General features: G+C 38.4%; 3 protein-coding genes across 7 annotated transcripts; 1 reads left to right on the top strand and 2 right to left on the bottom strand.

The window, feature by feature from the left end:
- Positions 1-851: 851 nt before the first annotated feature.
- On the bottom strand, positions 852-7,845 carry LOC105268730 (constitutive coactivator of PPAR-gamma-like protein 1 homolog). 2 transcript variants are annotated; one of them, XM_011308528.1, is made up of 6 exons: positions 7,722-7,845; positions 4,403-6,911; positions 4,073-4,326; positions 3,637-3,729; positions 3,454-3,560; positions 852-3,373 (listed from the first exon to the last, which is right to left on the bottom strand). In XM_011308528.1, exons 2-6 carry the CDS (start codon positions 6,723-6,725, stop codon positions 3,241-3,243), a joined length of 2,910 nt encoding a protein of 969 aa, XP_011306830.1. In that variant the 5' UTR covers positions 6,726-6,911; positions 7,722-7,845; the 3' UTR covers positions 852-3,240. The 2 variants fall into 2 exon arrangements, with proteins under 2 accessions (XP_011306830.1, XP_011306831.1); XM_011308529.1 differs by lacking the exon at positions 7,722-7,845 and adding an exon at positions 7,378-7,707.
- A 136-nt stretch (positions 7,846-7,981) lies between these two features.
- On the top strand, positions 7,982-10,244 carry Cyp40 (Cyclophilin 40). Its single transcript, XM_011308534.1, has 6 exons — positions 7,982-8,187; positions 8,304-8,441; positions 8,520-8,821; positions 8,970-9,110; positions 9,182-9,436; positions 9,519-10,244. The coding sequence occupies exons 1-6, from the start codon at positions 8,097-8,099 to the stop codon at positions 9,741-9,743; spliced, it is 1,152 nt and encodes a 383-aa protein (XP_011306836.1). The 5' UTR covers positions 7,982-8,096; the 3' UTR covers positions 9,744-10,244.
- An 86-nt stretch (positions 10,245-10,330) lies between these two features.
- Cep97 (centrosomal protein 97kDa) lies at positions 10,331-15,813 on the bottom strand. 4 transcript variants are annotated; one of them, XM_011308532.1, is made up of 8 exons: positions 15,424-15,813; positions 15,130-15,288; positions 14,969-15,070; positions 14,690-14,882; positions 14,396-14,486; positions 13,835-14,115; positions 12,978-13,172; positions 10,331-12,878 (listed from the first exon to the last, which is right to left on the bottom strand). In XM_011308532.1, exons 1-8 carry the CDS (start codon positions 15,595-15,597, stop codon positions 11,464-11,466), a joined length of 2,610 nt encoding a protein of 869 aa, XP_011306834.1. In that variant the 5' UTR covers positions 15,598-15,813; the 3' UTR covers positions 10,331-11,463. The 4 variants fall into 4 exon arrangements, with proteins under 4 accessions (XP_011306834.1, XP_011306832.1, XP_011306833.1 ...); XM_011308530.1 differs by having other exon boundaries at positions 12,978-13,187; XM_011308531.1 differs by having other exon boundaries at positions 12,978-13,187; positions 14,396-14,479; positions 14,686-14,882.
- Positions 15,814-16,952: the final 1,139 nt, after the last annotated feature.

Here is a 16,952-nt window from a genome sequence, read left to right on the forward strand (position 1 = left end):
CATCGGCATGATGCATAATATTTTGAAAATGGAGTTTTACATAGATAAAATACAGTATATAGAGATTATGATTTTTTTTTCATCAACGTGTTTACAGTTATAATTGAATTGTTAGATAAGTTTTTTTTCTTTCATTTTTATTTTTATTTTTTGTGGGTCCCGGTATGCTACAACAAATAAAGCAGGCGCAATTTCAGCGCACCCAATTTTTCTTATGTTTTTTTTGTATTACATGCCGTTTAATCATTTTGTATCTATTTTTTCAGCTCTACTCTTTGAATATTTATAATTTTTTCATTTTATTTCACGAATTTTTTGGCTCAGTGCTTTAAAAATGTGAATTTTCCTGCATTTCCATTTTTTTTTACTTCAACCAATAAAACCCGTTAATGTTTTTTTTTTTTTTTGGTAAATCGTTCAGCTGCAGCTGGACCAAAGATTTGTATCAATTAGTGGTTTGTTGATTTATTCGATTTTTGTATAACTTCATTGATACGATTTTTCAAACCGCCAGTGGAGTGGTGAAACAATAATTTTAGGAAAAAATGTGAATTTTCTCCTAAAAGAATTCATCATCGAGATGATTAGAATTTCCCACGTCATTACGGATGTGAATTTTTCGATGTTTCCCATCGATCTCGTATTTTCATCGCTTTTAAAATGAAAGTGGTTACAGCGGCGAGTGATTTTTTAATGTCACACATTTGCGTTTACGTTTTTAAAATGTTTCAAGTTTTAGTTTCGACTGATCCTTAAAGACATCGACCATTTATCATCATCACATTCCCATCAGTTAATCAGACAAGTTTTGCAGTGCTATGTCAACATTGGTTTGTGTAATCATTTACGTATTTTTAGTATCGCATTTAAAGATTATCAAGAAAAAATTATGTCAAAATGCTTTGAAAAGACTGGAGTAAATATCCAAGTGTCTTGTGAGCACAATCTAGGCATAAATTTTCTCTGTTACAATCGTTATCACCATAATGTCAATGATTTTATCATCAGTATCCCAAAAATATCGGAATTAAACGTGAATTATCGAAGTTGACGATTGAAGTGTTGCCTTTTCATATCTCCTATCAAATCAATAGTTTTTTTTTTCTATTTCGAGGCTCCCATTTTGCGTTACGAATCATTCACTCAAATCATCATTCACTCAAATTACCTCTCAACGACTGTATATCTCTTTAAGTCGTACAAAATGTCTCATTGTCTCAATGCATATTACGCAATAACAAATCTACAAAAATATAACATTATTTTTTTTTATCAATCTTGAACCTCTTTCTATATTATCTCAATTAACGGCGTTATCACTTTTCCCTTACGACTCTTTAATCACGAGTGGAGAAACAAACATTCCCCCAAGTGACTTATCATCCCCCAGGTTGTTCCCATGCTATTCTCCCTCAAATAACGTTAATGCCACCGCCTACAACCCCTAACTATTTAAACTCATCATTCATACACTTTCCACTCATCAATACATCCGAGCAAATAAATATGTACACAAGTAGTTACCTCTTACTACTCCAGGTAGAAAATGAAAAAAAAAATCACCCACTCATTCAACTATTTACACAATCATGCCCATTGCGAATTAAAAAATTATAAATCCGTAGACTGATCCCCTAGAAATTCTCTCATCTTTATCACGGATATATAGTACGTATCATAAATAATATATTCACAATTCTTCATAAATTTGTTCATTGTTTTTCTCACTTAACCAGGCACCTCGATCCAATCAAACGCATTGGCAATTCACAAACGAAAAAACGATAAAGACATGGAGGAAAACCCTTGAGGGAAAATCGTATCGCATTTCCTGGAGAATTCCACTGAAATTCTGTCAGAATTTTACCAATTTCAAGTGTACGAAACGGCCAATTGAATTTCCCAGTTCTTGGATCAGACTTTACCCTCAATTTTTCAAAACTCCGAGAGTTTTCACGTCTTTCTCTCCAAACCCTCAAGTCAATGTGAATATGGGAGATCCTACAGTTTCTACCTCTGCGCATTTACTCACTCCCTTTAAATTTCATTAAATGAAAAAGGAAAAAAAACTTTGGAAAATACGCAGAGATAGAGGTCGTATAATAATCCTTTAATAAATGTATAAATATATATTTTACCTATATGAAAAGCATCAGTCTCTTTACGCCAATAATGCCCTCTTGGTCTCCCACATTAATCGTATTAATAATATTTGTTCCAGTGTCTTAACAACTAATCATTCCCCACTAAATTGCAATTGTCACCGACAATTACAATTCGAATAATTAAATAACAAATTGAAATACGAGGATTTAGGGCACCAAGATTGGGCAAAGCGAGCATTTCATATAATACCGGAAAATATACATTTTTTTTTTCATCGTGTTTACAAAAAAATAATCACGCTTCCTTAATAATTAAATACTTATAACAGTTGACGATTTGTATTTCTTAAATTTCGTTCTCTATCTTCATGATCCTCGGCTCCAAAATCAATTCCAGAATCAAGTGATCAATGAATTTGGAGGAGGACAAATGTCAATAGTTAAAGTCACGTTTGTTATTTTCCTTGATTACTCTTGTCATTCATTAATCGATCGTTTATTTTCCCTTGAATAATTCATTATGGGCGATACTTTTGGCAGTGAGGGGCATTGTCGTGTAATAATATCAATTCAATCTCTTGAATTAACGTCTCGATTATATTAATTCAATTTTTATTTGAATACTTCTCACGCCAAAGCGTCTGGCTGTCGTCGCCTTAATAGTTAATATTTTTGGCCCCACCAGAGAGCATTATATGCACATCGAGCAATGGTACACCAAATTCACGTCATATCAATCAAAAGTAAATCATTATCTCATCATTTATTAATTATTCAACAATTTAGAAAAGATTCTATCATTTTTAATATAATTTTTTGTCAATAGAACATATAAATTCTATACAAAACGAAACAAACAAATTTTTCAGCCCCTGAAAATCAACTCCTGGGGCGGATAACATGGAGAGAAAAATCATTAACAATCAACGAATTTCGTGTAGAAAAAAAAAGCAATTGTTTGAATTAATGAGAGTAAATTGTTGGTACTGATTTTCAGTTACTATCACTCACGTGCACGACAGCTCGATAGTCATATAAAGATAATGGCTGCAGTCTTTAGTCACATCCGAGAGCATTATCCTTCTTCTAAGGATTCATTTAATGTAAAAAATGAGCCATGAAAATTATTCATGACTTAATTATCCGCCAGAGGGGCATCACCCTGGCCCTTTTCTACTGGTTTACTGTCAATTATCGGTTTCACATCACACTGAGGAGCTAGAGTCGGAAGGATCTTCTTGGCATTAACGTCCTTCGTCAAAAGTTTTCTGTAATTTTCCACAATTTAGTTGCAAATTATATCAAATTAATTCACAAAGGTTTATTTCAATGATAATTTCAGACTTACGAGAATCCATCAGCATTTGTCTCCTCCACAATTTCACGGGCCTTTGACTCATTCTTATTTGTGTTCTCCTGATTCTTCCTAATTGCACCCTTCTTCTTACTCGTTGCCTAATCAGAACAATAATTGAATTATTACAGATTAATAACGAGATAGATGCTTGATAAAAATTATCAAGGTAAATACCTTCATTTGAGTCTTCTTTCCTCTCGTAGCATTAGAATTGCCAGAATTGCCTCTGGGTTGAAAAATGCGAGCATTAAGACGAGGGAATGGTGCCTAAAACAACCACCATGGGCTTGAATAATTTCCACAACTTCCAGTTCTCCACAAAAAGTATAAGCCACACAACCACGACAAGAGAGCCAGTTCTAAATTCCCGAAGGACAAAACTGACCGAAAAGAAAAAAAAATCTCAAAAACATCTGATTCTCACCAGAGCACGAAGAACCTGCTGCTCCACGATAACGAGAATAGCATTACAAATAAAATACACAGTTACACATTGAATGTACAAATTGGCTTTATTCAGTGGGAAGTGTTCTGCGAAAGGCACACGAAGACATAAAGTCATTGAGTGTCAAGAGAGAACTTGCAGACGAAGGTGCATAGAGTCTCCTACCTGTGGCGGCATTCGTCCACGTGGTGGGCCATGCACTGGCTGGGGAAGTCTTCCTGGCTGGCCATAATTGGCACCCCATTGGCCCACCACAACACCAGCAATCTCCAATTGACCACCTCGTGATGGGACTGGTCGACGAATCAATTCCCTCAGAGGAATATTGCCACGACTCACTCGCCCACGTACCAGGGTTTCATTGATAGTGCAACCTGCTGGCAGGATGTTCGCAGGTGTTGGCGGTGGAATACGAAAGCCTAAACAATAATTTCATTATAATCAATCATATAATCATTTCGCTTTTGAAAAAATAAATACAGGTGGATTAGTCACCTTGTGTAGGTGGAGTTATTGGTGGACGTGCAAACATCACATTAACTCCCTCCAGAATAGCCTTTCTCATCCTCTCGACCTTGAAAACACGATCAATGTGTCCACCACAGAGGTCCAACAAATTTTTAGCCATAGTCGAACGAGCCAGTGTATGATGGAATAATTTTCCATCGAAAAATAGCCAGGGACAGCACATGAGCCATGGAATTGGAGCTCCACATGCATCATTGGCTAAAAGAGCTGTCTCAACACCTGCCATGAATAATGTCGACAATTGGACTCCACGGAATGTGACAAGTGGAAGCTGGAGATCTTGGAGGTACTGAGCATTCATGAGATCAGGAGAAAATGCTTGGGCAATGAAGGCATCGAGCTCTTGACGTCGTAGAATTTTTATTTTGTCTGAGAATGACATGATATACCTGAGAACACAAGCCATCACCAACAAGTGTTGTGGTACGTAAGAAATATTTAGCATCAATGGAGTGTCGGACTTCATACAAGTGAGGAAAGCCCTTAACCTTCGTCGTTTGTCATCAATTCCAGTGCCAAACCAGAGACGTTGAATTGTTGGTACACCCCATCCAATCTGTTCAGCTTTTACGTACTCAGGTGTTTGATATGGATTTCCTTTGGACCATATCCATTCTTTGATCACAACATCAGGCACTTCAACTTTTTCGTTATCATTCTTCTCCTTGGCCTTAGTAGCCAAATAAATTCGATGATGCAGATTAAACAAAATGGCATAAACCATCTGCCTAACAGGTCGATAAATAAGATGAATCGATGGTGTTTCCCTCTGATTTTCATCCTCCAATAGAACCGGCAGCTTGATCTCTCCGTTGATTAAAATTTGATAAATATGGGGTGACATGAGCCCCTTCTGGTGCCTCTCAGATGCTGTCCTCATCACTTCAGGAACAGTCGTTGGAATACTCAGTATCTTCTCCTCATGCTTTTTCCCCTCTCTCTCGCCATGCAGTGGAGAAGTCGCTGACGATCCACTGGACGAACTCGAAGAGCTGATAAGCAGATTGTGCGTTCCATTGACCTGTCCATTGCTCTCCTCCTCGTTCTTTGCCTCAGTCTCGACAGCACCCTGGACTCCAGGAGGATCGATGACAATCTGGGGAGCAATTTTGGCATTGGCAGTGGCCTCATTATAAGCATTAAGACTTTCTCTCTCGCTCTCAACAGTCTCCGAGGCAAATCTGGAGGTCTCAATTCCCGAATCTTCCTCACTCTGTCCCACAGGTTCCTCAGAGCTCTGCTGTATCATAGGCACCTGTTTGACCTCCTGTTTGGTCACTTTGACAGCTTTCACTGTCTTATTGTAATGCAAAAATCCCTCCTTGGTACCATTAATGTAATATTGGACGGACTGTCTCAGTTTAGAGCACCTGGGGTCTGTCAAGCTGCCAAAAACATTCTGTGCAACGACATCGATCTCAGCTGATGGCAAATCCTTGATGTATCCAGCAATTGTCTTAATGGATTGATCGATATTCGTCTTGTTTGGTCCAGTGATGCTGATGTTTAATCTCTTGTAGAAATCAACGAGATCGTGCTCAGTCAGAATGTAATTACCAAGGAGTGCACCGAGTATACAGAGTCTGTCTGATGGAATTCCCAGGGATTTAGTCACCTCTGACAGCAGGTACTCCTTACTGTCGAGAGATCCCTTGTACGTAAGTTTCAGTTGCTCCGACGAGAAGTATCTCGGTGGGTCAAAAATCGCGTACTCTGCGTCGTCCGCCACGAGACCGTGGAAGTTATTCTCACGACAGTAGGCAATTACCTCCTGATGATGATCGTCCATACTGCACATCACTGATACCTTGAGATGACGAAGGGCCATACGAAGACCTGTGCGAAGACACACTGGAGGTGTCCACCAGATTTTCGGGGGTGGAGTTCCCTTTGTCGTTATGTGTTTCAACACGCTGTTGACTTTGATCCTCATTTTTAATTGATCCTGGATCCACTCAGCTCTTCTTGCTGATTCGCTACAGCCATTGAAAAACACCACGAGCTCAACTCCTGACAGCTCTATTGATTGAATCAGCACTGCCAGGAACTGCACCATTCGATTCCATTGGCCTCCACATGCCCAGTCTGAAAAATATCCACCGTACAGACGATCCAAGCAGCATTCACCATCCAGAACAAGTCGCAGGATATTCGAATGATTCGGATTTTTGTTGGGACGATTTCTCTGGCGTTGCATCACATTCCTGGCGATCTTCAGGAGATCCACTGGAACTACACCTCCAGGTACACAATTACTGTCCAGAAATGTCTGTAAGTCTTGGACCCCCATGCTGCTCGTTGCTTTTGAATTTCGAAATTTAGATTTTCGGTTTTGACGATTTGTTGATTTAAACGGTTGGCATGTGACACTGATATCTGTTTGCACGGTTTCTTATTTATATGTATTTTTTTTTTTTAGTCGAGAGGTTTTACAGCTCAGATCATCGCACCTCTCTCTGATTTGTCAACCTGATTCCTAGAATTAAAGAGTGACGGAGAGTTTATGAAGATGAAAACAGTTATTGACCGACGACTTATTCTGCTTATTGGAAAAATAGTTTTCCTCGGCTTAGCTATTTTCGGATAACAGATGGGTGAGGGGCTAGCAGTTTCTGTAGTTCTCATAAAAATTCCGGTGATAAAAAATCTAGAGTGAGTTCATGGACATGTGGATGTGTACCGGCGAGGGGAATCACCCGGTCAACGACACTATTTTAACCGAGTTAACTCGTCAATTAAAACCGCTCCAACAAAATCAATACCAACAGAGTTGAATCTAAATACTTGAAGAAATAGCATTAAAAATTCTCCTCAACACGCCATAAATTTTCCAGCTGAATATTCACCACTGGTAACAGAAATCATCCAAATGGCCTAAGTTCAAGCTATTGGCCTGAAAAGGAGGCCAAGTGAGCTAGCCCCTAGCAATTAACCACAATTACCATTGACAAAAATAATTCACAATGAACAGCACCGTATTCACCCAGTCCGACTGAGTCACAGGGCAATTAATCAACTCGTGAAACAATTATTCGTCAATTTAATCTCAGGCATACTGATAACATCGGTGAATTTTGGGTAACCGGCATGGCGAATAGAGCTGTGAGTGACCAGAGTGAAGTGAGAAATTATTTGCAAGAACAGAAGAGGAGAGAAATAATGTGTCGACTTATGCAAGGAATATTTCAGGTGGATTTTCGCAGCCCATGTTGTTCGATAAAATGCGATACCACGTGATTAATTCACCTCGATGGTTTCTATCACTTGTTACTTTATTTATACTTACGTTGGGTCCGAGGGAATCATTGTGGCCATTACCCGATAAATTGGCGAAACAGATTATTCGCGAATGGGATGAGACTTTTTGTGTGATTGTGTGCGCGCACTGACGAAATCAGACGAAACGTGAAAAAAAAATCAACTCTTGTTCCATTGGAAGATTTTGGTCGGAGGTAATCGGGAGAATTCGGGGGCCGGAGTGGAGCCACTTCGGAAGATCTCGGGGGACGTCGGGGAGCATCGGATGAACTGTCATGTCGGATTTTCTGCGTAAACAGAGATGAAGTGGATGGAAAATTTTTTGAGTGATTTTTTATTGGGATTTTGTGTGGTGGTTTTTCCATTTTGAATTTTTTACCTGAAAATTGCAGGAACTGGAGGCATGAAGCGACCGCTGGAAGATCCTGATGATGACAATGACACCGGAAAAAATCCCATCGTTTTTCTTGACGTCGCAATTGATGGGGAAAAAGGTAAATAAATTAATCCAGAAAAGAGAGTTAATTTAATCGTACTCACGGCGTAAAATGATTGGTCATGATTAAGTTTTTTTTAAGTACTCACTCGTGTTCATTTTCAAAATATGCAGTTGGGCGAATTATCATTGAACTTTTCAAAGACACAGTTCCTCGAACAGCTGAGAATTTCCGAGCCCTCTGCACCGGTGAAAAGGGAATTGGAATTCATGGAAAGAAACTGCACTACAAGGGATCAATTTTCCATAAAAGTAGAAAAATTATCTTCTTCATATAATAAATTGGGATTCGTCGATAATTAAACATTTTGCACCGTATTGCATGAGCAGTTGTTCCCCAATTCATGATCCAAGGGGGTGACATCGTCAATTTCGATGGAACAAGTGGAGAAAGCATCTACGGGGGAGCTTTCGAGGATGAGAGTTTCGAGTTATTGCACTCTGTGAAAGGCCTTCTTAGCATGGTGAACGAGGGAAAACCAAACACCAACAGTTCACAGTTTATCATCACAATTGAGCCCAGTCCTCACCTTGATAACACGAATGTCGTCTTTGGAAAGGTCATTAGGGGTCTGGGAATCGCCCAAGAGGTGAACGAAGGGGTATTTATCATCAAAGATAAACCTGTCGAGGTAAAAAATATTTTTCATACCGAATTATCTTCTGAAATATTTCACACGTTGAGAAACTTTTCTTTTTGCTAAGACGAAGTTGTCACAATATAAAAAACAAATATTTTATATTTAATTTGACAAAGAATTCCAATTGCTCTCTGTCCAGAAAGTGGAAATCATCGACTGTGGAGAGTTAACAAGAGGAGAAAATTGGGGAATTTATGAAGACGATGGGACATTGGATATTTATACTTCTTATCCAGAGGATTGGGATTATGTGCTCAATACGGATGAAGAAAAAATCGACGTATGTAAATTTTCGCTTGCTATGTATTTTGTAATTATGGACATCTTTGACAATTACGTAATACATTCCAGGCGAAATACGTAATGGAAGTGGTGGAGCAAATAAAATCCTCAGGGAACTATTATTTCGATAAAAAAAATTATTCAAAAGCTGGAAAAAAATACAAAAAATCATTACGTTTTTACGACTGGCTCTTGAAGAGAGACAGAGCCCCAGAGGATCTCCTTGAACCTCTCCAAAATCTCAGGAATTCAATAATGCTAAATGCGTCAGCAGTAGAAATAAAATTAGGCAGATATCGAGAAGCTCTGAAGCTTTGCAACAATGTGAGTCAAAATTCTCAATTCGTAGTATCGCAAGTATAATTATTTTCACGGCCCTCTCTCTCATTTTTTTTAATACTCTCAGGTCTTAGCAAACGACAAAAACAGTAGCAAAGCTTTATTTCGTCGAAGCCAATCATACATGGGACTTAACGAGTATGAGCTTAGCCTTGATGATCTCAAAGCTGCGGATACCATCTCTCCAAATAATCGTGAAATACTTCGAGAGATAGAGAGAGTCAAGAAGACAATAAAGTCATACCTCATTGTTGAGAAAACCGCTTGTAAAAGAATGTTTAAGCTCTCATAATCAAATGGTACAAGTACAAATGCAAGAACGAATGGTAATTGACCAAATAATTCCTCCAATGTCAATGGCAGTTAATCATAATGATTACAGAAGATATATTTTAAATAATGTTACAAGAAATAAGATACCTACCTGTTACTGATTTTGTATATGTAATTTTGTGGCTTGAAGTGGTGAAATGAATGAAAGATTTTTTTTTATCGTCTGGACTATAAATAGTTTGAGAGATAAATTAATATTTATTAATATGAACTCAGATGATAGCTCATGATTTTTTGGGGGAAACAATCAAACATTTTATTCTAAAATCACTTGCTATTGGAATAATTCACCACTCAGTCACTGAATTAATTGTCTCATTCCTGAAGTCAATCAACTGCCAAGTATATCAATTACTGCCAGAATCGATGTATTTAATGTTACAAAAATGGTCAAAGTGAGTAATAAATGTGAAAGATCGAATAAACTGATGAAATGAATAAAAATCATGGGAATTCTCAATTTGAAACACTTTTTATTCAAAAATTTGTGTTTTCCCTCAGCACTCGAGAGTGTAACTATATTTCTCGGATTTCATTCATCCTAAGCGCACACTGTCTTATCTTAAATTTAAGCATAAATAAATAAATTAATGAATGGAACACTAAGGAAATACTGAGCATATGCTACATCGAGAGGAATGATGGAGATAATTTTTCATAGCAGAGTGGTGGATAGATGAATCCAGATTGTGACGTTCTTTCAACCTTATAGATTTGAGAAAAACGTCAAATCCTTCGCCAGTAAAAATTAGAAGGTAAGCTATTTTGTAGTCTTTTTAAAGTTTCTGTTAAATTTTCAAATTTAACTTTAATTCATTCAGACGAATCTTCCCCACTCCACTATTGATTCCATTTCACACGTAAAATAGTCAATAGTCAATATTAAACTTCAGTTATTCAATAGGAATTAGCAAAGTGGCGCATGAAAATAACAATCTGTGCGCCATTCTGCTGCCATTAATAGTCTACAGACGAAATCACCAGGGGCTTAATGCCAACGAGAAACTTTTACCTACATAACGGGTCCTATAACGCAATTATATTCGTACGTCGAATATAAATTAATTGACTATACCTACATCAAAAACTGGAACTAAACGTTCAAATTACAAACAATTCAGTCGAAGTTACGAAATCAAACTAAACCGAGAATTTTTATTTTTATTCCAGTACTAATGGGTTCTAGGGTAAAGTCCGAACTGAAGAGAAAAATTGGAATTTGGTGTTTTTGGTTGTAAGAATGTCTTAGTCATTATCAGCTTCTCAATTTTTGTAGTCTATTTTCTTCTGTCGCTTCAACTCGAATTTTTCGTCGAGAAAAAACGTTTTGGTTTGTTAAGAGTATTTTGTATTTTTCACTGAGCAATTGAGTACGGTCTAAAGTCCTACGAAATTCGTTTCAGTTTTGTATTAAACCTTCTAATCAAACCTGATAGCCTTATCAATCTTTGTATCTGGCAGCTTGCAGACATTTGAATGAATGGTGGTAGAGAAAATTAATCGACAATCGAAAGTACTGAATCCTCGAAAACTACTCGTAAGTTCTTTTCATCTCTTTTCAAAATTATCTCTCTATTTTCTCTACCTCTCACCAAATGAAAAAAAATCATCTTTGGTACATGACGAGCACTTGCACATTATATACAGTGAGCACAATGAGTAATAAAGCTACGGGCCCATTATACGGACTCACTGCCCTCCCCCATATCACAATCCCCTTCTTTCTCAATCATCCCCTGGAGTTCCTTGCACAGCACCTCCTCACTCTCAACGACATCCTCAAATCCCTCGACTCCATCCTCCCTGAATCCCTCCATCTCCTCACAACTCTTGAACATCTCCGCCTGCCCACCCTCCCTTCCCCTGTCCAATTCCCCCAGCTCTGGATTGCTGCTGGAGTTTAATATATCAGTATTGACTTCATCATCAGTTGTGTCAGTGCTCTGTGACACTTTTTTCAGAACAGAATCGACTAAATTAGTGGCAAAGCTCTTGCTCTCTGCCCCTTCATGAATGGTTTGATGAATGGACAAGGACTGAGGCCTGTGAACAGTCCTCCCATACGGAAAAGTATTCTCCTCCCCTGCTGGAGTGTGAACCGCTGAAATTTCAGTCTGAGTTGCCACCCCCTGGTCCACCCCAGCTCTAGGCTGCATATGAGACATGCACCTCTTGATTTCACTCATCGAGTCCTGCAGCTGTTGTACTTGACTGTGCAGCAGATTGCAGGTCTGAGCTAGATTTGTCACGACATCCGTATTTGAATCTTCCTCTCTACCTGGTTGCAGACTCACTACTTTCTTCCAGAGAGCGTTGATTGCCTGCATCTGCAGTAATTGAAGCTTGTGTTCACTCTCCAAAGCTGTCCTTGTTGCCTCCATGTCACTGGAGAGTTTCTGAATGTACTTGTTGGTCCTCATCATCTCGATGGTTTTCAAGACATTGGTTGCGTTCTTATTGAGATTTCTCGTGTGGTATCCTCGCCAGATCCTCTGGATCAAAAGAGCTGCCTTCTCCGTCTGGTCCTCGGATTTATTCGTGTCCTCCTGGCGTCTCTGGATCGCCCTGTGACGAATCCCATCCAATTTCGCTTGACAGAACTCACTGTCTTCATCGCTAGACGGAATATTCTCGTCCTCCTTCGGCTTCTTGGAACCATTCGCCTGTTGCTTTATTGTTTTGTCGTTCTGGGACTTTGGCTTTGCCCTAGGAAGGTTTGGAGAATTCTTCAGGGACTTCCTGGGGGTCATCGTCTTGGATTGCACGTAGTTGTTGATTTTTACTGATTGGGGACATTTACCGTTGGACGTGGGGTGAATTGGCTTTGCTATGTTGGATTTTGGGGGGTTGGAAGGGGTGGATTTGTGGATGAGGCTCGAGAATTTTGATGGAGTGGTGGTGTTTATTATCTGGTGGGACTTTGATGGATCTGTGAGCTTCGAGGGAATGGTCGTCTGGATGGGAGAGGACAGGCGACTTGGGGGGGTCTTTGGGAGGATTCGCGAGAGGCCTGAGGGTGGCCGAAAATCAGGACTCATCAGGGATTCAGGGACGGGTACTAGTTTCGTAGCTGCTTGGAGGGGACTCGATGTTTCTGCAAGGGAAAGTTATGACATGTGTGATTATCACATGCGCTGGAAAATCACCTCCGATAATAGTTTCGTAGAAAATGTTATGAATTAAACATTCTCACCCTCGACATCCTGAAGAGTTGAATCTTTAAGTTTACTGCTGAAAGTATTACACAGCATGTTGGGATCTAAACTCTGGGTCATGAGGGGCTCATGACTCTCTAGGCCCCCATGACAAGAGGACACCATCGCCTCGTTGTGACAACTGGCAACCATTCTGTCGGGTGACCTCATCCTCATGGAAGTTCTCGTAACACCTAATTGGATTGAAGCTAATTCAGCCTTGAATATTGATGCTAAACTCGGTATCAGTGTAATTGTGCATGGAAGACATTGGAATTCGTTATAACGCAATGAAAGCGTGCAAATAAAAATATGTAAAAATTCCAGCTGATGATAACAGTAATATAACAGTACTAATCTACTCAACTCTGATACAAAATATTAATGATTAACTCTCTAACTGTTGAATTATTACAATCAATTATTTGAGTGTCTAGAAGCCGAAGAAAGCAGGATTTATACTGCTACGCTATTTCGGCGAATTAATTCTCTCATATGCGAATAATGAGTAATTAATGAAATTCATAATTAATAGAGCATGTAAATAAATACAAAGGAAATATTGATTGATCACAACGATAAATTCAACGCTTTTTTTCTCTTGGTTGGTGGTACCTTTAGAAGGTGACGGACAGGAGCAGTATTTTTTCTCGTTTAATTTTGGTGTATAGTATTTATCTTCTTGAAATGACCACAAAGGGAAAACTGGAGAAAATTTATAATTTTATGCACAGAAAGAGTTATTAGACGAACGAGGAAACAGATTTGACTCCGAAAGAGTGGAGGTTCAATCACTTCTTCAAGAATTATTTTTATGGTGAAGTGATCAATTGAATTTTGTTTTTCTTGAACTTACTTGGACGGCGAGGGGAGCTGGTGCGATTACCTCCCAGTCTTCTTCTAGCAGCTGGTGAGGAGCTCATACCGTGAACATTACCAGTGTCCCCCTGCTGGCTCAACTGCTGCTGGTGATGCTGAGCTTTACTGAGAATCAATCTCAATTTTCTGTCGGTCTCGTTCTCAAGACATTCACCTGATAAGGGACACACAGAGGCCAGATACTGGGCCAATTGGGAATGTTCACCCACTCGGAATTGTCTACCTCGTCCCTGGGAGTACAGCCACTCTGCCTTGAGGCTGAGGATTTTTTCCATTTTTTAAAAGTAAAGATTATCGAAATTCTGAGTTAATTCCTTCCCTCAGAGGAGAATTCACGAGATCAAGAATTTTAATAAAACTCAATCGTTGGTGATTAGTTAATTAGTCAATCGGTTAGTAAGACAGAGAATAACTGTGTTTATAATTATTTTTGCTAGGTTTTTTGGCTATTGATTATAAATTTCTCCTATTGAATTGACTTCACCACTGATTTATTCTTCAACCTCAGACAATTCTCCCATCGTCATCCAGGACTTACCTTTCAATTGGATCAACTGGATACCCATCGATCGATTTGAGACTCATACACCAATTAATAACGAACGGTCGGTAGTCGAATCCACTACGTGCTAGTTGTTAAGAATTAAACTATTCTATTATTTCAATTTCTGATCTATTGTGAGGACTAGAGTGATATTGATTGTGTTGAATGATTCAGTGTTCTGAGTACTAGTCAGCAGTATTGCCTGGCCTAGTGGACTAAAGTCCTGCTCTAATCATAATTTATTAGAATTTTTTAAAGAAAAACTCGTGGGCAAAAAAGGATACATACTGTTGCCAGTGGCACTGACGCAGGGATTGTTGGCTATCGAGAAGTTTATGAGATTTGTCAGACTTCCAAGGTGAGACATCTCGTTGAGGTCTGTGATGTTGTTGTTGGCGAGGGTCAGGGTCTCCAGGGACGTGGGGAGATACCTCTCGCACTGGCGGAGAGTTATTATTCGATTGTTGTGTAAAAATAATTCCTGAAACAATTTCCAAGGAATAGCAATGGAGTAGATTTTTTTTAATTAATCTCTGCAGTCTGAAGTGGGAAATAGAGAAAAAATACCTTCAAGTTCCTCAAATAGGAAATATCAGAGACGTGACTTATGCTGTTCTCAGAGAGGTCCAGGTGCTCTAGTTTCGTGTTGGTGTGAAGATGCTCGATAGACTGAAACCCAAACAATATTTGAGAGATTCAATCCCCGAGACATGAATTAGAATTATTACCTTGACATTATTTCCAGCCAGACAGAGGGTAGTTAAATTTGGCATATCCTTGATGCCTTCTATCGTCAATATCCCATTATTAGCGAGATTCAGAGTCACCAGATTATGCAACTTGGAGACACCATACATCCGCAATAATTGATTCCTCACTATTGACAACTGCAACGACAAATCAATCTTAATGTTTTGCTAATTCTGCTGGATTCCACGTATTCTTCTAAATAATTACGACATTCATCAAGTTGTAATTGTCGTGCCAATTGGTGATTAAGTAATTAATATGAATAAAAATACCTTGATGATTCTGTGATAACTGTCGAGATTGTCAAGACGCTGGAGTTCATTGTCATCAACAATCAGAGTGCTGATGTCTGCGTCGGAGGGACAACGACTCAATTTCTTCAGCCCATGACCACTGAGATCCAGGGTATCACACACTGGACTCTCAGGTTCTTCACAAGAATTCATTTCTCAGGCCTTGAATGTGAAAAAGGGGCTGCACTTGAACTGTCAAACGTGGGCCCACGATGGAGAAGAATAAAGCGATATTTATTTTCTCAATGTCTCAGGACTTTCGAATAACTTTAGAGAAGTTATTGGGGTCTCACGTATGTTTGCCAGGTTTTTTGGTAATGTTGATTTGGAAGAATGAATATTTGGGTTATTTCAATTGATCACTAACCCCCGGACGCCATGATGAATACAAAAGCGCTGGGGCGCCAGTTCCAGAGAAAAAGTCGGTGAAAAGAGAATTATTTTATCTACTACGGGTTATTTATCCTGTTAATCTAATTCAATTTGAAATTAAACAATTCCTGGTAATAACTTCAATAATTAAAATTTTTTGTTGAAAAATGGATTCATTAAGATTTTTTAACGATTGAGTTGTAAAATAACTTTTTTCAAATTTAATACAACTTCTTTTGAATTGTCTATTCCATTATTTCTTTCTATTGTTTTTTATGAATATTTACACAATATGATAATGATTATTCATTGTAAATAATAATAGATAATAAGTCTTGTATTGTAATTTTTGTAGAAAGATTTTTTTTAAAGGAAACAAGTCGATAGTTCCGGGATTTAAATGAATGTTAATGAAATAATTAGAGGAAATATTTGTAAAAAAGAGGGAAATGATAGTTTTTCAATAGCACTAATTTAATTTTAATTCCCAATTTTCAGGATTTTAATCTTGAATGTAAAGCATTGAAAATCTCGAACTTTCAAATAGACGACTGACATGGACTTGACGTTAAAAAAAATCGCAAAAATTGTAGCAATGAAATAAAAACTTATCTGACATCACCTTTCATTCCTGGAGTATGAACAGTAACCCCATCCTCCAGTATTGATCTCAGAGTATTGATCACATCAGGAATAGAGGGAAGAGAGGGAGAAGATGCGGGTGGAGAGGGCAGATCTCCATTTTCTTTTCTTTCCTCAATTTCGGGGGTCTAAAAATGCCAAAAGCCACAGAATTCCCCCAAAAATGCCACGACGCAGCCGTAACTCTCCTCGAAATATTTATATTTCCCATTCGACATCAAAAACTTCTCACTAGACGGATTAAAATTTCCTGACAACTTTACAACTTCCGCATGCTGTCAAATGCCAAATAAATTCAACTCTCATACCTTCAAGTCGTAATTTATTGCATATCAATTGAATAATTACTGAATCCATAATAATTACTCCGAGCGAGAATTATTTCAAATTTCCATGAGCGCAATCTAAATCGAAATTATCCTTTTCTAATACTTTAATTCATAACACATATACATCTATATATATTGGCGAATCCTTTACATCGTCCAACATAA

Source organism: Fopius arisanus, unplaced genomic scaffold (assembly GCF_000806365.1).
Source record: "Fopius arisanus strain USDA-PBARC FA_bdor unplaced genomic scaffold, ASM80636v1 scaffold00060, whole genome shotgun sequence".
Taxonomy (NCBI): Eukaryota; Metazoa; Arthropoda; class Insecta; order Hymenoptera; family Braconidae; genus Fopius; species Fopius arisanus.

Excerpts from the sequence above, each read along its gene's own strand:
- LOC105268730 (XM_011308528.1), bottom strand. The coding sequence starts at position 6,725 with ATGGGGGTCCAAGACTTACAGACATTTCTGGACAGTAATTGTGTACCT. Across the intron at positions 3,561-3,636 it reads GAAAGAAGACTCAAATGAAG|GCAACGAGTAAGAAGAAGGG; the intron begins GTATTTACCTTG and ends TGTTCTGATTAG. Across the intron at positions 3,374-3,453 it reads ACAAATGCTGATGGATTCTC|AAAACTTTTGACGAAGGACG; the intron begins GTAAGTCTGAAA and ends GGAAAATTACAG.
- Cyp40 (XM_011308534.1), top strand. The coding sequence starts at position 8,097 with ATGAAGCGACCGCTGGAAGATCCTGATGATGACAATGACACCGGAAAA. Across the intron at positions 8,442-8,519 it reads GGGATCAATTTTCCATAAAA|TTGTTCCCCAATTCATGATC; the intron begins GTAGAAAAATTA and ends TTGCATGAGCAG. Across the intron at positions 9,111-9,181 it reads CGGATGAAGAAAAAATCGAC|GCGAAATACGTAATGGAAGT; the intron begins GTATGTAAATTT and ends AATACATTCCAG.
- Cep97 (XM_011308530.1), bottom strand. The coding sequence starts at position 15,597 with ATGAATTCTTGTGAAGAACCTGAGAGTCCAGTGTGTGATACCCTGGAT. Across the intron at positions 14,883-14,968 it reads CCTATTTGAGGAACTTGAAG|GAATTATTTTTACACAACAA; the intron begins GTATTTTTTCTC and ends AAATTGTTTCAG. Across the intron at positions 12,879-12,977 it reads AACTCTTCAGGATGTCGAGG|AAACATCGAGTCCCCTCCAA; the intron begins GTGAGAATGTTT and ends TTTCCCTTGCAG.